At 37.8% G+C, this 25754-nt stretch overlaps 1 protein-coding gene across 4 annotated transcripts in view; it reads right to left on the bottom strand.

Moving 5' to 3' along the window:
• WWC3 (WWC family member 3) overlaps positions 1-25754 on the bottom strand; it is a 98595-nt gene that overhangs the window by 21363 nt on the left and 51478 nt on the right. For all 4 annotated transcript variants that reach the window (XM_074536001.1, XM_074536002.1, XM_074536000.1 and 1 more), the window contains exons 6-11: positions 23181-23310; positions 17576-17725; positions 15451-15524; positions 6262-6504; positions 3280-3369; positions 1555-2129 (exon numbers count right to left, since the gene is read on the bottom strand). In XM_074536001.1, coding sequence (XP_074392102.1) covers positions 1555-2129; positions 3280-3369; positions 6262-6504; positions 15451-15524; positions 17576-17725; positions 23181-23310 — 1262 coding nt within the window. The remainder of the gene's footprint in view (positions 1-1554; positions 2130-3279; positions 3370-6261; positions 6505-15450; positions 15525-17575; positions 17726-23180; positions 23311-25754) is intronic.

The following is a 25754-nucleotide window of genomic DNA, read 5'->3' as shown; positions in this document are numbered from 1 at the left end:
ATGAAAGTCTATATTCCATTCCAGGTCCTTGAAAGGCTACACTCCAATGAAAGTCTATATTCCATTCCCCTTCTTCCAGTCAATTCACCACTGTTTTAAGATCTATTGACAAGGTTTCTCTATTCTTGCACCTCCTTGCCCTAAAACTAGAGTTTGGGTTTGGGGGATTTTCCTGTGTTTTGGTCGAGCTTTTAAGAGGTAACACCGACCATGCAATTTTTACCTGATGGTAGTAAAATGTGGGGGCCTGAATACATGTTGTATTGTGAGATCAGTGTGTGTCTAAGTTACTCCAAACGAGCTGCAGCTGCAGGGTCCTTAGTTGGGCAACAGCTGTGGCTCGTGAGGGTAACTGAGATAAATAGGGGTGGGTCAAGAGCCCAGGAGGAGCCCCTGAGAAGAAAGGAAGGAGTGTGTGGCAGAGAATGGAGCAGAACAACACTGCAGCGAAGATTACAACAACTGGTGACCCCGACGTGAAGACGAACATGCAGCCAAACAGAGAGAGAGAGAAGGTATGGAATCCCCCAGACAGCCGAGAGCTGTGACAGCCTGAGAGCTGGGACTTTACGTGTATGGCAGCCAGAGAGCTGGGACTATAGAAGAGGCAGCCTGAGAGCTGGGACTGTGTGTGTATTATAATTGTTAAAAGAAAAGGGGGAAATGTGGGGGCCTGAATACATGTTGTATTGTGAGATCAGTGTGTGTCTAAGTTACTCCAAACGAGCTGCAGCTGCAGGGTCCTTAGTTGGGCAACAGCTGTAGCTCGTGAGGGTAACTGAGATAAATAGGGGTGGGTCAAGAGCCCAAGAGGAGCCCCTGAGAAGATAGAAGAAGAGCCCCAGCAGAGAGGGAAGAACAACGCTGCAGCCAAAGAGAGAGAGAGAGAGAAGGTATGGAATCCCCCGGACAGCCGAGAGCTGTGACAGCCTGAGAGCTGGGACTTTACGTGTATGGCAGCCAGAGAGCAAAGATTACAACAACTGGTGCCCCGTGTGATGAAGAACACACAACCAAACATTGAGAGAAGGTATGAAATCCCCCGGACAGCCGAGAGCTGTGGCAGCCTGAGAGCTGGGACTTTGGAATATCAGCCAGAGAGCTGGGACTATAGAAGATAGGACAGCTGAGAGCTGTGGCAGCCTAAGAGCTGGAACTGTATGTGTATTGTAATCGTATAATTGTTAAAAGAAAAGGGGGAAATGTGGGGGCCTGAATATATGTTGTATTGTAAGATCTGTGTGAATCCAAGTTACTCCAAACGAGCTGCAGCTGCAGGGTCCTTAGTTGGGCAGCAGCTGTAGCTCGTGAAGGTAACTGAGATAAATAGGGGTGGGTCAAGAGCCCAAGAGGAGCCCCTGAGAAGATAGAAAGGACTGTGCTGCAGAGAAAGGAGAAGAGCCCCAGCAGAGAGGGAAGAACAACACTGCAGCAAAAGATTACAACAGTAAAATACTCAGGGACTCAGGAACAATCTCTACTGTGCTGGCATGCTTAGATCTGTGTGACATTTTCTAAGACAATGTGGCAAAATAATAATATCCACAAACTCACCTCCACCAGTTTGGACAGCAGTCAGGTGTGGTCCCATTTCTCGCAGCCCTTCACTGTCCAGAGGGTAAGCAGACGTCTGAGATGAGCTCGTGCCTTGTGCATCATCATCACCCAAGGCTGTGGTATGAGCCCTGAGCATTTCCAGGGCTCCCATGCCTGCAATCTCCTCAAAGCCCTCTGACATCTGAGCCAATGGAGAATCCCGTGACGCAGAGAGAAACGGGGTGTCCAGAGGCGAGCTCGGAGGAGACAAGGAGGACAGGGAGGAGCGCGACGACAGCGACGCCAGGGACTGCGGCGTGTCCAGGGACCTGCGCTGCTTATTGAAACCGGAGTGTCCCATGGGATCCGCGTAGGGCACGTCCTTGGCGAGCGCCTCGAAGGGAATGATGTCAAAGCGCAAGTGCTGCCCGTAGTCTGTGACGCTGTCTGCCTTGTCGTACTGGGGGAGGCCATAGATGTCCGTGAAGCTGACTGAGCTCAGGGAGCCTCTGCTGGAGGCCAAGGATCCTCGACTGGAGGCCAGGGATCCCCTGCTGCTGCCAGAGGACATGGTGAGGGTGCTAGCTGACAGACTGGCATGCAAAGAAAGAGAAAACACAAAAATGTCCTTTCAGATATAACCAGAACTACCAATGCAGACATTAAAACACTAATCCAGACTACACAAGCAATTTTAAATGTATTCAGTACGGTGACATGGAAAGGATGATTTGGCATATTAAAGTCTAGCTCATGTCTCTTGCCCTGGTCTGAAGCACAGCCACGACTGAAGAAGTGCATGTGACAACCAGATCAGGGCTAAGCGCCTGAAGACAACACTCCAACAACATCCAAGAGCAGGATGAGCCTACTCTCATCCACCATGTAAACAGCTGTGATTTGGCAGAAAAGAGGCCAGAGTAGGCTCTAGCTCAGCAAACTCAATGTAAAGTCAGGAAGGACAGATTACCATGATCCAGCTCAAATTTACACTAATGACTGGTCATAAACAATCCAGGGAGAAGAAGTGCAAAGGGATTTGCAAAGTCCTAACAAACTGCTGTGTAAGCCTCACTCTCACAGGTTTTTCCAATGCAAAATAAGAAGATGGAAATGGAATGGGATGAATCCTATTCCATTTCCTCTTACCATTCTCAGTTAAGGGGGGCAAGAATATTAATGCCAGAGAGAGATGAAGTGAGACAGGAACTCAGCAGGAACTGAGCTTTTGATGCTGCTATGGTGTTAAACTGAAGAATCCCCAAGAGCTGCATCTCAAAAGGCAGCTGTGGGTGTGAATATGCAAACATGCTGAACTTCAGGTGTGAGTCTTAACACATTCTCATATTTAAATAGCAAAATTTTGTCATCTTACCAGGCATCAAAACCCCCTACCTTTGAAGGTATCAGGATATTAAGAAACCAGAGAATTTAAAAGAAGGCTAACTGCCCATAGTGAAACTGTAACAATATTACAACAGATTTTAATAACTTATCTCCTTTTCAGAAAGTAACATAAAATTCCCAGCTACACTTAATAACGTACCCTAAATAGCCATCACTAATACTATTTATAAAACTCCATCCAAATCATCACATTCCACAGTGCAAAGTGTATAAATGTTGTGAAAAATTAATTTACTTGGCATATATACACAGAAGTATAAAAGATAAACTTCATGCATTATTAATATTCTTCTCTGCTGTAGTTACTTCAAAACCTGCTGCTTTTCCATAACTTACCTTTTCAACTGGGAGTGTAAATATGAGGTTAAACGTGTAGCTTCTTCTAGTTGCATAAGCAAACAATTTCTCTTCTCCTGTAACAGTATCCTATAATTAAACATATACATATTACTATTTTCTTCATCACAAAAGTTCTAGGAGCTTCCCAAGTGTGGAAAAACATCAATGCATTGAAGTTTGGAATACTGAAAAAAGTTGTACTGTTTAATGAAAAGTATTAATTTATGCTGCTCATATGCAGCGACGGTAATTCCAGCAAGAACACAAGAACCCAGACTCCAGGAGAATTCCCAGACAAGAAAAGTAACGGAACCATAATGTAAGAGTCATGATGCTGAAAATACATTAAAGCAATTAGCAGTCATAAGAAGTCGTAGGTAAAAATATCAGACTCTACAAGATTACTTTTCTTCTCTTGCATCAACCTGATTCTGCTATTAAAATACTATGCCCTTCCACCTTGTCTCAGAAAAAAAAATTCCAAGAAAATTAGTGTAAAAATTCAAAGATAAAAAAAAAAATTTGAATATAACCACCAATGTCAAATTAAAGCTTTTATTCCATGTGTTTTACGTGCATTCATTTATCATTATATTTAAGCAGGCAATACAGCATCTTGACTACTACATTATGGGAAAAATTTCATGCTGAAACTTATTTTTTGCCTGTTGTAATAACAAGCAGCTGAATTAGTCAGTACCACTACCACAATACAAACAGAATGTAACTTTAATGCCATCAATCTCTCACACACCTATAAGATACCTTAAATTCAGTATTCTGACATTATTAGAATTTCAAATAATAGATTTTATCTACCATCTACTCTTTTCCTGGATCCAGAATTATATTCCTGATGTTTTGTTTTCCAAGCCCAACCACTGAACTTCAAGATAATATCAGGGTAGTATTCTGGTTTGTGTTGTACATTTTGTACATCCAGGAAAGTTACAGCTCCAACCCTACATCACAAGGTGCCTGGAAATGGAGATTCTGACAAATGGTTTGGAGAAAGCAGATCAAAGTTATTGGGCTGCCTCAGACCCTCCTCAGCTGCAAAGACAACTGTTAGAATTCAACATGAATGAACAGGATTTAAAAATCAACAGAAAGGATTTGAATATCAACAGAAAAACTGTTTTATCCAGTTCTACTGGATCAAACAGCACCTCTCAAGCTTTCCTCCTCCCTTTGTGCACCCCAGGCCAGGTTAACTAGTGGCACAAGGCAGGCTGCAGCTCAGCTATGCAAACTTACACCATACAGGCACTGCATGCAGGAACCAAGAGAAAAGGACACATGGACACAAGAAACTAAACTGATTCAAAAGCTTTCAGGTGAAAGCAGAGATATTCAGACCATCTACTGTAAGAAACAAACTTAGGAACCTACACTCCACAGTGACAGATGCTGCAGGATAGGTATCTGTGCTAAAAGGTAAGAAATGCCTCCAACTAAGGCTGTCAGCCAATATTAACAAAAACAACACTATAACAAAAACAAAGAACAAAACCCTCTGTCATACAGATTTTAGGTTCATTCTGATATGTGCATGACTCAGTAACAGAAGTGTTAATTATTTAAGGAAGAAACACCTTTGTATTTCACAATTAGAACAAAGTGGAAATACAAAAGCAGAATTAGAAATAATTTGGGTTATTTCTGAGTCTAAAACAAACAAAAAATCAGGGCTACTAATAGTTAAGCTTTCCTCTAATTTGTCATAAAAAATAGAGTGCCCATCAGTATTATTCTAACTTCTGCTCAACTTTCTGCTAGCATTTGAAATATCAAGTACCACAGTAGAATGCTGGTTTCTAACAGCATGAACTCCATGGAAAAATAGCTTAGCCTTCTTGCCAACACAGTATGCACTACCTAACATGAGAGCCCAAAAACAACAAATAAAACTTACTACACCACAGAGTAAAGTGAACTCCCTTTTCTGTCAGTTTAAGCTGGAAAAACAATGTAACAATATGGCAAAAATTGCAAAATATATTACACTGACCTGAAGACTGGCTGGGAATTTTCTATTTATTGCCTGAATTTGCTGTCTGAGGTAAGCATTTTCAAAGAAACTGAAGCTGTCAAAATCTGTACACGGAAAGCACTTTCAAATATTCTTAAAGTGTCTTAATTGTGTAAATATTAACCTTTACACAGATCACATTAAAGCTGGTTCTTGTAGGTTTTCCTGAAGTGTCAAAGCTGAGGTTTTACCACTATTTATGAGAAGCAAGAACATGCAGTTTCTTGCTTTCACTGGAAGCAGTCTATGGTAAAAAGAGATTAAGATATTTTGTCCTTTTCTCTGGCTACAGGAAAAGCTAAACAATTTTGAAATAAACACCGAGTTTCCACTAATATGTTTTTGGGTTGTTTATTTTATATATAACTTGATTTTTAAGTTTTCAAGAATGACTTTGCTTCCCATGTTCTCTGAATGTCAGAACTGGGATGTGTTCCCACTGCTGAGATTGCAAATGAAAAGGAAATATTGTATATAACAGGCAGCAAAACCATAATCATTTAACTTTCCTGTTATAGGCCAGAAACTAAATATAGCAAAGGATCTTTGCTCTGATGCTTTTGGAGATGACTACTACTCCACTGCAAAGAACAGAAAAATCTTTCACTATCCAGGTACTGTCATCCAGGTCTCTATTATCAGACAGTATCACTCAGACCTATGCCAAGCATCTTTCAAGATTCTATTCAGATTTCTTCTTCCTATTCAGAATTTTTAGATGAATGAAAGGAAAACTAACTAGTCAATATCCCTGTGACTCTGCTTCAGAAAAGTTCAAGACAGATAGAATTAAATAGTGACAGGAGTGGTCTTCAACTTTTTTGAAACTAATTTTTTCCCTAGCAATTTCCTTTTTTCCTTAAACACAATGAAAATCCCTCCTCTTCCTTTTGAAGCTACCCACATGGATCTCACAACAGAGGAGGAAACAATCCAAGTTCCCAAACCTTTCAGTGGCCCCATGAGCAGACGTTGCTCGAGCTCGCTGAATTTCATCCTCCAAGCGTCTTTTTTCCTCCTCCAGACGTGCAATGTCTTCTGGGGATCGTCTCTGCTGACTGATGAGCTGCAGCTCCTGCAGAAGAGCCTCCTTCTCCTTGATGAGCTGGAGACGGTCCCTGTCTGCTTCAGCCATTCCTGGCCAGGATTCATTATCCAGCAAGGCCAGCTGCTGTTGTATATTTGAAACTCTTTAAAAGAGAATAAATATATTTCAAAATTCAGAAGAGAAAGACAAGAGGAAATATATCAGAGTGTGAAGCCTTTTAATGCCTGTTCCTTTCTTCTTCTAAATATAAAACCAAGAAAATTTGGAAGGGTTTGGAAGGATTGTTTCTGGGTTTTGAGGTGGGCTTGTTTTTGGAGGGTTGTGTTTGGTTGATTTGTTTTAGGAGTTTCTTAATTGTTTTGTGTATTTTTAAAACATCAAACAACTGCAAGTGTTCCTACATGTGTAGATGTGTGAGAACTACAGTGTTTTTATCTACTGTATAGACAATATCTGTCTTCACACTTTTCTCATTTTGTAATAAATCAATTAATATTTTAGAACTCGAGTTTACTGCCTGTACTGCTGATGAAGCTGAACATTTTCTTATTCATCTTTCTTCTACAATCAGATCTTAAATTAGGATTTCAAAAGTGCAGTAAGAATTTGAAGAAGCTGAAGGTGAGGTGCTTAACTAGTGACAACAGGTCCATACAATCATGTCCCACCTCGTACAGGAATGGTTCAAAGGCCCAAAAATATTAGGCTACCCCAAATGACAAATTTTAAAACTTTTAAAATTTTAAAGCTGTCATTAAAACAGAAAATCAGTCTGGAAAAAAGACTTACTGGTTACAAAATACAAGTGGCTTTAGATGAATCTATCATAAACTATGCAATTGAATAAGCCAACTTGGGATTTTTTTCTCTAGTACTCTTTATAGTTAGAAGTAGTTTCTTGTATCTCAACATGCTGTACCATTACATGAAACAACAGTTTTAAGAATAATTCCACAGCTGACATTTTAAGAAAATGTCCTTTTAAAAACAAATTTTGAACTCTTATCAGTATTACCAAGAACACTAAAGCTAGACATTTCATGAATGTTTCTTTTGGCATAAGAGGGAGAACACTTACTGTTAGATATTTATGTTTGTCTTGCAATGACAATTTAGACACTTTAGAATTTAACAGCTAAAATTAGAGGTAAGTAAGAGAAAACCTAGTTTTCTGATTTTTGAATACTTGAAACTCAAGAACTGTACAGTATTTATGCAGTTTTTACCTCAGTTTCATCTTCACTTTGAAATTATAGCATTCAAACAAAGATCAGTACCTCTAAAAGATTACTACCCTTTAAATAAATAGGGCACATAATAAATAAATAAAGGCGCTTTCAAGCCAGCCATAAAAATGTGATGTAGCTCATTGGTTTTGATTAAAATAATCTTTTTCAAAAATATCTGGTAAGAAAGTAAAATAATAAAAAAAAGCAAGGTAAAGACAAACAGAAGATTCACAGTGTGATAATGTGATTATGAACAAAAGAAAAGGCATCAACATGACAAAGACATTTCCCCCATCTAAAAACAAAAGCTCATGCAATAAGATTTATTTCCTACTAACATCTGGGAAGTATTTGGCCATCTTATTATCGGGGGAAGGGAATAAACTATCAATATAAGTAATTTTGCAGTGACTACATCCATATATGAATAAGAATTTCACTGCAATTTCCCCACGCCCCTTAGATTTCAAGTAAAGAAATTGGGTATTGTGTCATATTTTTGTCTAAAGCAGAATTCTTTATCAAGTCCTTCAATACCATTTCCTCCTCCTTGCACTAATAACAAACTTCCTGCCAATAGCTACTGAAGGCACCACTGTGGATCAATACATACAGTCTACATATTTCATGCTTCAGCTATTGTGCATGAATTCCAGATGCAGCTTCCTGAAGAGCACCTCGCCCCATTGACCAAATGTCAGGGCCAGGAAGAGCAAGCAAGGTCAGGATCTCTTCTCTCTCCTACCCAGGCTGCTCTGCTGTTAAGTATTCAGTAAACACTCCTGAAGCACACAGAGCTTGATTTTCAGGTGTTCAGTGCCAAATGAAACAAATAAGGACTCAAGATCCTTTCAACAGAATCACAGAATTCCAGTACAATTGAGCTATCACAGCTTGGCAAGCAAGTGTGAATCATATGAGCCTGGACTATTTGATTGTGTTCATAAGCTTTTACACAGCTTGTGGACAAAAGAAGATGAGATTCATCTGAAGTCTCTGTGTTTCTTCATAAGACAGCTGAAGGACTGACCCTTTTCTTCATTTTAACACTCTCAATTGTTTGGTAGTTACTTTGGCATTGCAGAGGGAGCTGCATAAGAAGCAGACCACATGTACAAATGAACACTAATGAAGGCAACAAGGAAGAGAGAAGTATGATCAGAGAAGAGATTCCCCTCTTTCAGTGCTAGTGAATCAGTGATTCCACTTGTCTGTGAAGTAAAACATCACCTTCACTAAATACAAGAGGTTTTAATTTAGACTCTTGAGCTTGCTGAGAGCACGTAACTCCCTTTGTGTATGACATTCCAGCTTAAAGTTTGTTTTTTCCCTTCAATTTCTGTTATGGTGATGCTTTGAAAGTAGGAAGTTCTCATACACTAACTTAATTATACTGTTATTAAAGAAGGGAAAGTACTGCTGTGGACAAAGTTTGTATCACTGAAGAGTTCCAAAATCTGATTAGGTATTTACTTTGATTCCCTTGACACTCTTAGCTAGCTCTTTCAGCTAGCTCTTCTTGCTTCTGCAGTCTTCCCTTTACACAAAGAAAAAGCAGGCACAAAACACTATACAATGCAGGAATCTGCTGAAGCACCAATAAGCCAGTTTTCTGCAACCTCTATTTCCTGCACATGAACTGAAGTTTTGGGGCAATTTTGTTGCTTGCTTTCTACTGAGGAATCCCTCTGTATATTAAGTTGTTCCAAGAAGTTACCAGTGACACATTGGAATATTTATCTCCTAGGACAGAAGACACCCCTAAGGCTTTTATGGTCTCATTCACCCAAAATTACGAAAAGAAAATTGGAGTGGTCATGTTTAGTTATGCTCAGAACTTAATAAAAAAGTCCTCTTAAGTATGTTCCATAACTGCAGTCTGTCTCATCAAACACAAACTTTTCTTCCAATCACAATAACAACATGAATAAGCCATTTCACTCTGCTTGCCTATGCCAGACTTTATGCCTGTACTACACCAGCCATTCTCACTGGTGCTGTGTTAGAAGAAAATGGCTGTTGTCAAACTCAGTGCATATATTAACCTGCCTTAAAATATCCACTTAAATTAATGACTTGACATAGATTGCAACCTAAACTGAAAAAAAATATTTAGGATCCTTCATGAAGCCTCTGTTTTTCAAACACATTTTTCCTTCCTAACGAATATTTTAAAGATACTATTTTTTAACTGTAGTGACTGCAAAAGAGTGCTTTTATCTGGCCTAATGCCAGACACTGAGGTCCCTACTGATCCAGCCATTTAACATATTCCTGTGGAAAAAACTGTTAATTTTGAGCCATCAGCATTCCAGGCATTTTGCCCATTCCCATCCTTGCATAACAAGTGCTGGGGAGCTTGCATTCCTCACTGGAGTAGGTGGTATCAAATGACTGGTTCCCTAGGTAGGCAGCCCAACTTGGTGCTTAATTCAGTATTTAAAAATTTCAAATGGAGATGAACGTAACAGTTCCTGTTAAGGGAGGGGCACAGATGGGATGACAAAGGTTTAATCTGGTGATGATCTTAAGCAAACACTGACTTGAAATGGCACACCTGTCCTGAAATGGCCATACCTAGGTATCTAGAATGATGTCTCACTCAAGAAAATGCAGACCCAGCATGAGGATGAAAATCAGTAGAGACACTAGTTTATTACGCAAACTATAACAAGGGGAAAAAGGCATGTATTTTCAAAATTTAATTAGACATAATTTAATTAAATTTAGTAGCATGTCTGAATAATTATAGCTCTAGACAGCTCCCTCTCCCCCTGACAAAACGGAGCAACCCTTCTGTCACTGAAAATACCTGGGGAACCTTAAAGATTTTGTTAATGTCCAGAAAATCACTTTCAAGGGTGGTATCTGAACCCAGCAATAATGAACTTATATTGCTGAGCTCAAGAGGATATTTATTAAATAGAGCATAAGAAGTGAGTAAAAATTCCCTCATTCACTCACTCATTGTGAGATGAGTGATTTACAATTACAATTTACCCCATGTTAGATTCTTACTCAGACTATAAACAAGACAGGTGTCTTGGGGAGGGAAATAATCTGAACTAATTCAAAGGTATTAACTCATGCTCATAAAATGGACAAATTATGGGTATCCTACAGCTGGCGCTTGTTCTTCAAACTTACCATGGTTTGAATTTTACAAAGAGAAGAAAGGAAACCCAACAACACTCCTCTACATTTAAAGGCCTACGCTTTTGGCTGACATACCATACCACTCTAGAACTGAGGCCATTGTTACTTGTGGTATGGGAAGACCAGTGGGGACAAAATAAAGAAAATATTCTAGTTCCTATTTGAAAGAAAACAGAGGCTAAGATCACATAAATCAGCCCCGCTTACTCTTTTCCCTAGGCTTATAACTGGACCCAGTTCTCTGACACTTCAGGAAACAGGGAATATCTCCCATATGCAATACCCAAAGGAGGTGGCTGTGGGACTGAAGACACGTAATGAAGGGTGCAAGAACTTGGTAATTTCTGATATTTACTGACCCTCTTAAATGTGGATTATGATTTATATCCAAAGAGGGGAACACTAGAGAAAGACAAAGAAATGGAAAGAACAAGAAGCTGGGGAACTTGGCCAAATGCTCACAACATTTCTCCACTGTGTCTATTTTGGCTGTTCCTGCAAGTATGTGCCACTGCAGCTCTGGCAGACAACAAGAATATGGCTGTGTACAATACCCAGCCTTCCTGACAACCCAGTTCATTCAATAACAACAAGGTCCTAAACTGGCTTAAGAAACTCATTAAACCATTAGAGTCCACTGGCATTTTGCAGCTTTTAGAAAAATTGCAAAAATCTGCTAAAAGCAAGTTTTCCCAAATGCACAGGTGAAATAGTACAAAACTTTAAAGAAATGCAAAAGCATGTCTAAACTCCCATTATAACCCAAAGGAAATGTTTTATGTTTAAAAACCAACACTGGGAGATTTAGGTTTGGCTGAGTCAGGTATTTATGTGCCATCAAAAAAATTACTTCATCCCTAAATCAGATTTTCAGATTTGTTCAGCAGAAAAAGCATACAACTCCACTGAATTTCACTAGAGATTCAGTAATTAAACTTTGAAACCTGCCTATACAAGATAAATTTTAAAAGGAATCTACTTGACTATGTTATTGTATTAGTACTGGAATGTTGCTATCAATATCCAAACAGGTAATTTGTCACTATAACCACAAATTGCACTGACACACTTCTGCTTATGCTAGTGATTTTACAGGTTGAACTGAAATTTAATTTCAAAATGAGACAAGTTTGCAACAAACTATACTGAACAGAAAGGAGTAACATCCTTAAAGACAACTGTAGAAATATTATGCATATCTGAGGAAGAGGTTTTTTCAAGGCTAATATAAATCTCTTGACATCCACTGCATGCCTCTATGAAATGAATGGAAAAATAACATCTTTGAATTCAAGTTCACAGAAGATACAAATAAATACTACCCAAACTAGGTAGGCTGGCTGAAGTTGTTTCAACGTATTTTTAGTTCATTAAAGTTAACTACCATCAGACTGGACTATTAAAAAAAAAAAAAAAACACAAACGAAAAACCCCTACAGCTAAAATTTTTGTTGCTTCTTATTGGAGGGATTATTTTTCATCTACCGATTAACACACCTCACGGGATGTGAGGCACTGCAGCAATGACATTTCATGAATATTTGTTAATATACTTCATGTAGTCATTCTTCTGAACAGCACAACTTAAGAGTTATCAAAGAAAAACAATTTGCTTTTGATTTCTCGTGCTATGAAGCAGTATATTCAGAAAAGTGCTTGAGGGGTACATTTTCCACTGTGCAAATGCTTTCATGAGAGGTGGTCTCACTGAAATAGCAACTGAAACTAAAAACAGTATTTATCCAGGCAGCTTGGGGCTGTCTGTTCAAAAAGACCGTCCTCCCTCCCCCTCCTGCTTTTCTGGAGGGCCACACTGGCAGATCTGAGAGGAGAAATTTCATGGAAATAAGGTACAGTTTGTTTAGAAATAATGGGAGGGGGGGAAGAGTACAGAGCGGAAGAAAAGTGATTGAGCCTCCTTTCAGCATGATTGGTGAGTTAAAAAACAGAATTTACAAAACTCCTCCAAGAGCCTGGATCAGAAACAGGGGAGAGGATCTCTTCCCCAGCGTGCTGGAAATGTCAGAACCCACAGTTACAACATCTGAAATACCCATGGGAAAAATTAAATTGCATATCATCCAACTTCCTTCCAGTGGGAAAGTGATGGAGGGGAAAATAAGCTATGTGAATGTCTTAATTTATGCAAAGGCCAAACCATTCAGCAGTCAGTCAGATTTTTGAAGGAGGAATTAAAATAAAACTATCCTTTATAAGGGAGGAAGGATATTTTGGGAGTGCAAGCCAACTCTTCTGCAATGACTGGGTCTCCTCTCCTGAATTTCTCAAGATAGTTCATTCAAAAATCCCTGCATTGCCTTGCTTAAACTCCATATACAGAGAATATTTTAATTTTTAAAGACTTTACATCAGGCAAATATTCTGCTTATATATGGCAGATTCACAAGAGCAACTATAATGCAGCACTCTGTTCTTCAGTTTGCAGAGCTTTTTTCCTGCCTTCCTTTCAGGGAAAGGATGTACTTTTCTACTACTGTTCATTTTAAGTCTCCCATTAAAAGTTTGTCAGTTGTACTTATTTGCTGTATGTTTCAACACCCACTTGACAAGCAAGCAGTGACAATATACTGCCTTACAGTTGTGACATACTGTAGCATTTTAATTTTCTACTTTGTAGATTTAATCCATGGCAGCACATTCCGTCACCCACACTGTGCAGTAACAGTAGATATTTCACCAGCCAAGGGAGAATGAACACAAAGATATTTAGTAGAGACAAAAGCCCTACAGAAATGCCAGCAAGCTAAGGGGAAGGAATGCATGATAAATGAAGAATGCAACCACAGAGATAACTGGTAGGGGCAATGAGCTTTGTGCAGTTCCACTCAAAAGCTGAAAGCTGATTACTTCCGTACAACATACTGGGCAGAATAAGGCTACTCTTTTAAAGCAACTAACATGCTTTTGCCAAATAACAGACCATTGTCAGAGCTGCTATCCTGGGAAAGCAAAACTACTCTTTCTGCAATCACCATTCTCTAGTTGGAAGGTTAGTTACCCAGATTTTCTACACTTAATTAAGATCAAACACCAGCTCACTTCTGATGTTCAGAAATACTGCATTCCATGCAGAAACAAATGTTCGGCATTTCCAGCTGAGAAATGCTTCGCTACTAAAAAAAAAAATTAACCCATAAAACCCCAACACCTCTTTACCCCCTTCAAAAAAACACCACTCCATCTTTACCCTGTCATAAACAAACAAGAAGATAATTGTTTTAAAAAACACAGAAAAGCTATGTCAGGAAGCTGAACTAAAAATATTTTAATACAATCTTCACAGCATCAGTGGCTCTGTTAAACTGAACAGTATAAAACTAAATTCCATCATTCTTCTTTTAGCAACTCTAAGTTGCTAAATTATCACTGGACTATTAAGTGCTAAATTAGCCTGTAAGCAAACACAGGACACAGAAACATTTTGTTTTGTTCTTTTTTCCCCCAGTTATTTAATTTTATTAGGTAATATTCACTGGTATTTACACACAGTATGTATGACACAGACTTACATTCAATTTACAAATCCTGAAGATTTAGCTGTGTTTACCTAACTTGCTTGTACCAACTTAATTTTTTGAAGCCTGTATTGTGTCCAGATGTGGGTAAATTTTCCAAGAACAATAAAATGGTGTACTGCCTATAAACTTCCAATTCTTGCCAAGACATGTGACAGTATTACAGATGCCCCTAAAGAAAAAGTCACCATGATAGGAAAAAAAGAGGCAAAAGAATTTAACTTCTTTTTCTAATTCTTGTTCTGAGAAATGTAAAAAAATGGTAAAATAAAACATATTAAAAAGAAAAAGAAATCCTTATTTATACAAATTTTAAAACTACTGTTTTTGAAGTTAACTATATTGAATCTGACTGTCAGTCAAATTAAGTAACAGAATATTCTACCATCAAAAATCAAAATAATTATAAGTGCATTAATTTACTGACTTTAAGTAAATCACCTGCACCCACACTACTGTCCTGAATTTGTGGCAAATAGTTTGAAAACAGTGAGGTTCAATGAGGACCTGCTAAATTATTTAAGTAGATTGTACTTTTAAAATTTCAATAAACTAAATGAAAAAAACACTGCAAGACTGGCCTCACCAAGAGAAATACTTACAACAAGCATTTAGACTGTAGGACTTATAGAAGAACCAATCTATTTAAAGTAATACTTTTTATCATTTCTATCAGAATTTTTTTCCAATTTCAACATTTATTTTTATGTACCCTTCTGTTCTGCTCTGAACATCTTCATTTATCTCACAGGAAATTCAGCATTCTTTCCTCTTCATGCCTTCAGTACACTGAACTTAAGACACAGGTATGCAAGGCTTTGGGTATCCTGACAGACCAGACTGATAAGTGTAAATTTAAAGACTGTTTATATCTAGGTTTGAGAAAGAGGGCGAAAAAATGTAAAACAGTTTAATTGAACCACTACAATTTTGTGTTTATACAAGTATAGAACAGGGCTGACATTTAGCTTTATCTCTGCAAACAAATATAATAATCTGATGATAAAGTCTTATATTTACCTAAACTTTCATTATCTGTGAACTACTCAATAGAGAGCAAATTAGTCTTCCCAAAGACATTTCAGCTAGGAGGCTGGGTCCAGTTCTACTTTGAAAACTTTAATCACAAAAGTAAATATAAAACCCAATAGATTTATCTTTAATTACCTTTTCTTGGCCTCTTCATATTGCCAGTTCAGCCTTACTTTGTCTACAAGTCTTGTTTTGTCATCAAATCCAAACTTGCAGAGTTGAATAGCACAGAGAGGAGGAAAAAGAAAGAAAGAAAGAAACAAGTTGAAAACACTCTCATCACAATAATGAAAGGGATATATTAGTCTTCCTTACTGGATTCACTAAAGAAACCTCTATGCTTTAACTAGTAACATAACAAAAAATCAATTTTATGCCTTAGAAATGCAAAACTAATTTCTTGCTAAAAGCAGAGAAGATAAATAAGTAGTTTCAATAAATTATTAACCTGGAAATCAAGGGTTAGCAAATTGAATCATTGACAAATGGTCAAAGCATTTCAACTTTATCCAAGTCTACAAGGCAAAGAGTGTTTTAATTGAAATATTCTGCTATTTTATATGGCTATTTTATGAATACTTTTATTAGAAGCAATTCAGATTACACTCCCTGTACTGTGATGTGTTACCCAGCACCTACAACATTAGCGCATTTTAAACCTAAGTACAAAAAAATCCACCTGATCCTTGAAGCAGTTGTAGATTGTGTATTTATGTTGCAACTCCTACTGCATAGTGTTTCTACAGCAATTTATTATTTTAGGGCATTAGCACTTCCCTCCTCAGAAGTTTGTGTGTGTATGGTCTAATAGTTAAAACCTAAACTCCTACACAAGAGCATTGCTGCACCTCCAGAGTTCTCCTCTAGCTGCTGCTTTTTCTGTCCCCATCAACCCACGGGTAAAAACTCCACCTTTTTTCTACTCACATGGCACTAACAATAGTTCTGTGAAAAGATTCAGGTAATTATGTATTTTTGTTTCCCTTACAAAAAGCCTACACCTGATAAACATAATTTCCACAGTGTACTTGTCTTGGATTGTGTACTGCAATTGAGAAAATGCTCCTGTGTTCCTTTTGATAATTTGTTTCAGAATTCAATAATCTCATCCATGGCCCATCTGAAAAATTACACCCCGAAGGCACCATCTGCCTAACACCCTGAAACACACCCGAGCATTAGCTCAGTTTTCTCAAAAACAAGATTTCCTCCTCTGTAGGGACCTTCTGGAGACATCCAATCTGACAACCAGCCAGCAGTGAAGGAGGATTATAATAGGTGAGAAATGGGATGGTAAAGCCAACAAAGAGATGATTTCTAACTAAATGTAAAGGTACCATGTAAACTACCGTACAAACAAACTACAAACAAGTTGTCTTCTTGCTTTGGTGTCAGTCATCCACAGAGGCATATGTTTTATTACTGAGTAACAACTGGGTTGCCATGGTACTAGTGCAAGCTGAATTTTTAGTTACTATTATTTGGAGTACACAATTTCATTCAGATAGAACAATTTCCAAGGAATGCCAGTATGTTCTCCTCAAATACCATATTTAAAGGCATATTTGAGCACAAAGGTGTAATAGACTACATTGTAAATTTTGTTGATTAAGAAAAGTACTTTGAGAATAAAAAATACTTTCCTTGTCTTAGACAGAGGAAAGGAGTAGAGATCTACTAGACATCTTCAATACATATGAACAATGAATATGCATATGATAAAAACAAAATATAAAAAATAAAATTTAAAAAAATACACAGCTATTACTACTACCCCAATGCAAACATCTCATGCAAAATCATGTCTCTTCTCCAACTGCAAGCTGGCTAAAGGACTTCCTTCCTTCCTGCCTTATTACAAGTATCAGTAATTCAGAGCTGGGAATATGAAGAGAAGGGTCCATGGACACCTAAGCAAGAGCTGTTACTCCAAGATGAGCCTGCAGTCACCAAAGAGGTGATGCAGTAAGGGTTCTGCTGGGCTGGCTGAGTCCAGGAGCGGCCTTTACCTGTCACTGCCCACGAGCATGCCCCTGCATCCTTCTGCCACGCTCCAGCAGCAGAACCCCCAAGCCCATAGCTTGCACACAGTGGAAACAACAAGCAAATGCAACTCCCTCAGCAGCAGTAATGCTTTGGATTTTTCCTTCTGCTCCAGCCAACACCTCTTTAATTAACAGTATAAGTAACACTGTATCACTGTAGTTCAAAAGCAGCTAATTTTGTACAGCAAATGTTTCACACAGGAACACTCACATACCTCTCCAGTGATGTCAGTCTGAGAACAAGCATCACAGTGTTGTTGAGGTAAACAGGAGTCACTGAGTGAACTAGAATTGTGCTGGAGATCCTGCAGGGAATCTGTAATACAACAGCTATTCCTGAATCCATCTGTTAATTTGGCTAGGCTCTAAAGGAGAAGACATATTTAAAAATATTAGAAAAAATTGTTCTTATAATACTTTCTAATAACAGATAAAAAACATTTAAATTGTTTAAAAAGACTGGTAGCCTGCCTATACAGAGCTATTTACAGAAAGTAAAATTCATTGTTGTGTTAGCAGCATGCAAAAGGTTTGCTATGAAATAAACCTCTCTTTTTAAAAGATGCATGTAACAGTAAGCAGACTTTATATTATTTGTTTTAGATCTGTGAATGTTTTATCTTCTGGATGGCTTGCAGCTCTTTAAATCTAGCAGCTGTCAACTTCACATTAGCTGATAGGGAAGACAAATGTGATTCACCTGCCCTTTTGCCATCTTCTGCACAGGTTACATTCCTTAGTCACTACTGTTATCTCATCCAACTTGATGAATACCTTGTATTGATTGCCCTTTTATGACAGCTGATATCATCCCTGTGCTCTCTTAGCCAGGGTTCACATAGTTAAGAGATATTTTACACTTTGGGTTAAGCAAGGGACATCGCTGAAATGTCTAGACAATGACACAAACTGTCAGAGTAAAGCAGAAACATCAGTCTTTGAGGGGAAAGGGGAATATGACAGAATCACACAAAATAACAAAAAAAACTTTTTTGACAATATAAACTTGGTTGGCAGGCTCTTAAACAAAATTGTTAGTATCACTTTTACTTTCTCATTGTGCATTCTCTCTTATTCAAAATTTAAAGATAATGTAGTATTAGTAACAAAATCACCAGCTGTCATTTATAACAGAGATCCTAAGCATTACACATCACACAAAAATGAAAAACATTCTGTCCTCTCACCCATCCTTCACAGAAAAAAGGACAATCTAAAAATGTGGGGTAAAAAAATTATCAGAAATTTGAAAATCTGTAGTAATTTATAAATCATAACACAATAAAAAAATTCAGTTCCGAAATACACATAAAAAACTTACTAAAACTGCTTACTCTAGTGTCTGAATTACAGAGTCAGGGGCATTGCATTGGGGAAAGACTGGTCCTCAAGAATTTCAGTGGCTCTGACTACCAGTGATTTGCAAAAAGCCGAGGTTACTGTCCATAACCAATTATCAGAAGATTTCTGAGTCTTCAAAGTGTAGTTTAAGAAGGGTAACACAGAATGCTGCTTTTTCTTACATCAAATTCAGTTAGTAGAGTCTAGAAATGAACCTGTGTAATAGCAACTGTTTGCTACTGACAAGAAGAGCAAGGCCATGCTGAAGGCATCTGGTTTGAGAGCCCAGGAAGCACCCAGGATTATGGAACTGTAGCAGGCCTGGAACTAGCCAGCAAAGCAGCTTTTTCTGATGGCCTCCATTTCCATCATACATGCTCTATTCACTTTGCTCTCATATACCAGCCCCTCCCTCAGGCCAGCTCCACCAGAGATGAAAAAGAAGGAGAACACCCAGCCTGATACAGGATGAGTGAGCAAGTGGGCTCCCCAGCCACGAGAGTGGGGCCCTGTGCTCCTCCCTGACAGCCCTTTAAATCACACACACTGTTTCCCTCCTATTAGGGAATGGCACGTGGTTCATGCCAGGTATGGGACAGCTTGTGCTGCTCCCTCTTCAGTCTCTGCCTGCTCTCTATAGGTCTGAGAGGGGCTGGGATTTCACAAGCAGCATTGGCAAGGAGAGAGGACAGCACAGAGCAATGCCAGACGTGCTGGCAGTAGGACAAGGCTACCACCACTTGCCTCCAGAAGCTTGTCTTGGGTCCACCAAAAAAGTCAATTCTTCTGCCACCTCCCAACTGAAATAAGCCATTTTAGTACGAAGGATAAAAAACATATTTTCTTCTCAGCCTGAAACTGCAAATTTCATTTCAAGTTGCATTGCCAAGAGATCCCTAGCTAGTGTCTCTTTATCCTTAAGAAAGGAACTGCTCCACAATGTGGGAAAAACCCCACAACTCTTACTTTATGAAAACTGTAGACTCCTGTCTAACTCTCTTCTTCAAAACTCACTAGAAATCATCCAGTCCTGTCAAGACTCCTGCTGTATGGAGGATCAAGAGGGATCTCTAATGGGTTTGTAACATGGAAATAATAAATTCAGATCACGGCCTCTTTCCAGTAAAGCATGGCCAGTTGCAGCAACAAAAACTCAGGATTTAGAAAACCTGGAGTTTCTCCTAATAAGTTATGTTCCATCTGCCACCTTTGACTAACACATTATATTACAGGTATGTGCAATACCACAGATCCTGATGCTAGAACTTAAGTCTAAATTTTTGCCTGTATTTCAGCTACTTTATGAACTCCTGGTCTGCCCCTGATGCCCTCAAGCATTCTCCCTGGCAGGTAATGAAGGGCCACTTGGCTGCTGGCCAGGCTTCCTATCCAGGCACAGTTGCTGAATCCTGGCCCCTACTTAGAAATTAGGAAGCATTTGACAGGTGGCAATCACCAAGCAGCATCACTTTAACTTACATCTACATGCACAGATGACAATGCCCTAGGGCAAGCATAAATGCTTTAAGTCCTTCTAGTTGGATGAGTGAAAACAGGCACCAGCAACCCTAACATGGAAAATTACAACCAGAGTTAGTACATTTTTAGACAGAAACAATTTATAATTGTTATTATAAACAGTAGGAGTAATTTCCTCCCCAGCTACACAGAGGAATCCATCTCTCATCTGGAGTTTAAGGATTGTTTATGGCAATCCCACAGAAACTGTCCAATAAGCCTCCTGTTAATGTGAAGTTCTAGGCACACCAGCCCAGACGTACCCAAAAACAGAGAAATGAGCACTGTCATTTCACCATTATCTGTTGATTTGGGAGCACTCTGCACAATTTCAATGCACTTCCTATCTAACCTATTTAGCCAATTTATCTGGTAACAAAGTGAAAAGAAAAAAGAAGAAATAAAAACCCCACAAAAACCAAACTCCATTGCTCTCCAAGGATGACATTTTAAAAGCATACACATACTGAACAGAAACAAAATAAGGAAAGAGATGGGGGAGGAGAAATAAACATGCTGTTTTCAGGAACCTAACCATACACCTTTATTATTCAACCTTATATAAGAGGTCTGCCCACTTCTTTTGAGCAGTAGCACTGCATATTTTGCTTTATTTGTAATCACAGCATCCAATTTAAATCAGACCACCCTCACCCACACAACCAAACCAATTATCATACTTCTACAACAGTTACAATTTTCCAAGCACCTACACAAGACTGAGTCACTTCTACTATGTTTAGTTCTGTGGCTTACACTGGCCAGATCTAAATTAAAAAGTAGTAAGAAACAGTCTGCTTCCCTTCTCTGAAATAAAACCCCATATTTTTTACACTATGCTTCTAAATCATCTATTAACAAATTTCAAACTAAAAAAGATTTCCTAAGAAAGATTTTCTGAACAACAATAGCTTTAAAATGTAGTGTTTTCAAGGACAGTACAACTCCAATATTAATAGGAAAATAAAAATTGAATTCTGAACTTATTAGGAAGACATTTAAAAGAGACTTGTACTTATTTGACATAGCTAACTAAATCTACGACAATAATATTCAATAGCTATTAAAAGGTATAGCACAGAATACTTTGGTGACACCAAAAGTATTTTTTTTTGGTCAAAATTTAAAAAGAGCTGGGTATTTTTGCAGAGCACAGTAAGCTGGCAAAAATACACCATTTTTACAAATACAGACCTTGTAAATGATGACATTTCATTCTGTATAGCCATTATAACAAAACATGAAGAAATGTTTTGCATGCTACACTTGTGTGGAACAATTGTTTTCTACATTCTCCTGGACTGCATATATTCTAATGCTGTAATATTGGATTCCATCAGAAAAGATTGCAACTAATTTAAAAAAAGATACTTTCTAGACTCCTATTTCCTGTACATCACACAAAGCCATGAAGAAGGATGAAACACGTTCATTTTTGCTTTTGTTTTGTACAACCTCTACATTCTGGTCCTGCCAGTACTGCCCAATCCTTGATCCTAGAGTTCTAACTACCACAACTATTTAAAGAAACTGCAAGCACATTTAAAGTTGGTTTGCCAAATATGATTTTCAAAGTATCTGAATGTTTACAGCTGGATTTAATGCCACTGAGGGCAGAAAACGTAAGGAAAAGAGGTAAAAAAATCTACTGGGGAAGTAAAAACAAGGCCAGTAATTAAACTGCTCCAAGATCTCACACATAAGTCCTTATATTACCAGTTAGTTTCCTAAAATGAGTGTTATTGCATCCATGAAGAACAGTCTTTCTAATCACTTCTTGCTAGCTAGGCACATGGAACACTGAGAATCACTTTAAAACTCAGCCAGCCCAAAATAACAAGTATGCTGAAAGTTGCCAAGGCAGAAACTTTTCATAGTGACTTCAGTGTTCTGTCTACTTGAACAAGGGATCTGTGGTCCATCAGATGATCTTTGTGTAATGCACTGGAGACTTAATAATTGCATAACTACGGAAATTCATAATTTGTAGATTATAAATTTCCTATATCATTTAACAACTGAAAAGAAAAAAAACTGAAAAACACTACTGCAGAGAAAACTGAAAAAAAAACATTTGCACAGCAATGGTAATTTGTATGGTTCCATAACTTTAGGTAACAAAGATGCCTTCTTCCAAACAAATGCTTCAAGACTGGGTGAAGAGAACTGTCCTTATCACCTCTCTGTATGTGCAGCATATTCAGGCAGGTCTGCAGTGAAATCCCTTGGTGGCAGAGGGTTATTGTTCTCTGATCAAGCTCTTATCTAACAAACACACAACTGGGAGTTTGAGGCAGAGCACAGAAACCATTCACAAGTTCCACTACTTAGGTTTGTATCTCCCCCCTTGAATCCTCATGCTCTAACTCATCAATTTCATGCTTGCATATACATTGTATTTATTCATACTATTTGAAGGTTTTGTGAGAACATTTTGAAACTAACAAGAGCCTTGATATACTCGCAAACTTGAGAGCTTGGGGCAAAAAGTGTGACACTGACAGAGATCCAGTGTGGGTAAATACATACAAAGGGAAAAACATGGTTGACACAAGGATAAAACATTTTAGCACATGAACTCTCAATCCTACTTCATTATAGGTAATGCAAAGAGACATAAAATAAAATTAAAAACAACTACCACACATGACAAAGGCTTTTTCTTAATACCATGTAATTACTACATAGCAACTATCAACACAGCAGCAATTAAAAGGTATATTCAATGAAACACTGAGCTAAATGAAACTTTAGACAAAAATACGAAATGCATATGAAGTCCTGTGCTTGCAGTATAGACAATGACCACTTACCATTTTTGAACTGCTTGCTATTGTTTATTATCAAACAGAAAAATCAGTTTAGGCCATCCTACTTTCTTATTTAAACTTGGTAAACCCAATGCAATCCCAAGCAAGAAGACAGAGATAGATTACCACTATTTAGCAGCATATTTTTTACCTGCATAAGGTCCTGCCTTTCTTTTTCACCTGTGCATATAGCTTTCTTTATGCTTCGAAGTTCACTCATGATAGCTTGTGCTTCATCCAGTCTGTAATTTGTATGAGCATTTGACATCTTACGATCAATCCTGTTGAAATATTAAGACAAATTTAGGAATTTTCACATCATTAGATAGCACATGGACTTTCTAAGACCTTGTTTATTCATGTACCACTTCATTTCCAGGAATAAAATGATACTCTACTTGGAATTAACACAGCACTCAGTGCCAAGACCACTCTAAAGACAAAGCAAAGCAATTATCTACCCAGGTTCTGCAGAAGCAACAAATTTCCTGGGTTTAATATCCTAGCGCAGAGCTTACTTATGAGCAATGTCTGTGGGTGATTTCATGCACCAAAAGAAAAATTAACCTAAAACTAACCTAGATGGTTATAACTCAAAAGGTTGAGTGGTCTGGCTATTGTATTTTTCATGCAGCATCACATATTGCAGTATCTCTTCCAGGGCTTCTACTTGATCTTGCTTTAGAAGTTTCTAACAAATGCATTTAAATTTTCTCAGGAAGAAAATTTTAATGCCTAAAATTTTATTGCAAATGCTATCCTGCCATTATAGGCCTCTTAAACTATCTTTTCCATAAGATATCTATAAGACATTATCATTCTGCACTGAAAAACATGATATGGGAACATCCCAGAAGATTTTACACCTTTGAACAAGAAGCAAGAGCACAAGCTATGACATAAGACTGAAGTAATACTAACGTTTCCATCTTGAGATATTAAAATCACTCAAGTGGAACATCCACTGGCTGAGTTTTAAACCTTTTCTCCAACATTTCACAATAGTAAAGGACAACATATCAGGAGGCAGAAGACTAGTCCAGTGTATCATCTTGATAATTTGCTTTGATTTATAGATAAAGAATAAGACAAGAGACTATAGTGAATTTATCAGAGGAACTATTTGGTCTTGGATTTACAACAAATGGCTATGGAGTTTTAACAGGTTGTATTTACAGCAACTATTGCAAAACATGTGAAGTTCCTGTTAAAATATGGAAAACTAAATTTTCCTGTTAATCTATCATGAAAAGAATGTGTATAGAGAAAATGTGGTAAGTTTAAAGGTCTTTGGGCCAATGCTAAGAACAAATAGCTTCAGGAAAAGGTACGTCAGGTTAACAGAGTTGAGGAAAAAACACACATTGTTCATGACAAAGGACATCAATCTACAAAAGATGCAGTAGGAGAGGGCATGCCATGCATACAGAAGAATACCCAAACTCTATTTAAAATATTGAAACTAACTAACAAGTTTCAAGATAGCTATTACATTGAACTAAGAGTGTCAACAAAAGTCTCTCAGCGTGTTCTGCCAGTTAAAACACAAGCAGTGCAATTCCTCTTACACCTGATTACTTGTTTTAAAATTAAAACTTTAAAATGAAAAATCAAAAGGAGTAAATGAAAATCCTGTGGTTTTATTGTGTAGCTCAAAATATTTAGAAAAAAAACAGGTTGATTTTTACAGTTTTAATTTGTTTTCTGACAGTTATTCTTTTTGGAGACAACACAAAAGTCTGATTCTCAAGATTTTTCTTTGAACACAAATTTCCCCAAATTACATAAGAAAACATATAATCTTTTATGAATAGTGGTTCAAGAACAAGAAAGGACTTAAATGTCATGTGTATTAAAGCTGGGGGTTTGTTTGTTTTTATTTTCAAAATGTTGGGTCTTCACTAAGTTTATCTGAAAACCTGAGCAGATAAAACAACTAATCCAAGTCACTAAAAGTCACATTAAAAAGATAATACATTTTTATATGAAGGTAACTGTAATGTTAGGAACTATATTCAAATATTAGACATGAAAATGCCTTCAACACAACTGTTCATTATACCGTTTGCCAGGACTAAGGTGGCATTTCAGGAAAAGGAAATTATTTAATTTCAACCAGATTTCTGTCCAGTTATCCACATATTCATGTTCCTGGACGCCACTTTGGAGCCCAGCTTATGAATTGATATTTGTTTAAGGACAGAATTGGAGAAGTTCCTATTGCCAAAAATATTTAGGCTTAAATCAGTATTGCTGGCAACCCAAACTGACTAAAGTAGCTTACAAAATTACCTGTTAATTATTGTCTAACAATTCTTTTCCCTTTTTTCATAAAGTTCTATTTCTGAAAGCCATAGAGTTAACAGGAGTCTTCCATTTTATTAATGGAAAATAGCATGCTAAAAATATAGATCAGACCTTTGTATGCATAGCAAGAATATTCAACTAACATGCAAGACTGTAAAGATATGAAGATGTTTCTAGGATACACAGACTACTAATGTTTGGTCATTGTTTCAGTCCTATGGGGCAGATTCCATGTTCCTCCATTTTCCTCCACCAAAGCACAAGCAAGTACTTCAGCAAAAATCTAATTTTAAAGTTTTTTCAGATCTCCTAACCTCTAAATTAGTCTATAGCTACAAATTGTTTAGCCAGTCCTAATTCCTTGTCACTCCCAACTTCTCACAGCATTCACTCTGCTCTCTTGGCCAACTGGCCAAGT

The sequence above is a fragment of the Zonotrichia albicollis genome, chromosome 2 (assembly GCF_047830755.1).
Source record: "Zonotrichia albicollis isolate bZonAlb1 chromosome 2, bZonAlb1.hap1, whole genome shotgun sequence".
Taxonomy (NCBI): Eukaryota; Metazoa; Chordata; class Aves; order Passeriformes; family Passerellidae; genus Zonotrichia; species Zonotrichia albicollis.
Note: the sequence above shows the minus strand (reverse complement) of the source record. Positions and strands in the feature narration are given on the sequence as shown.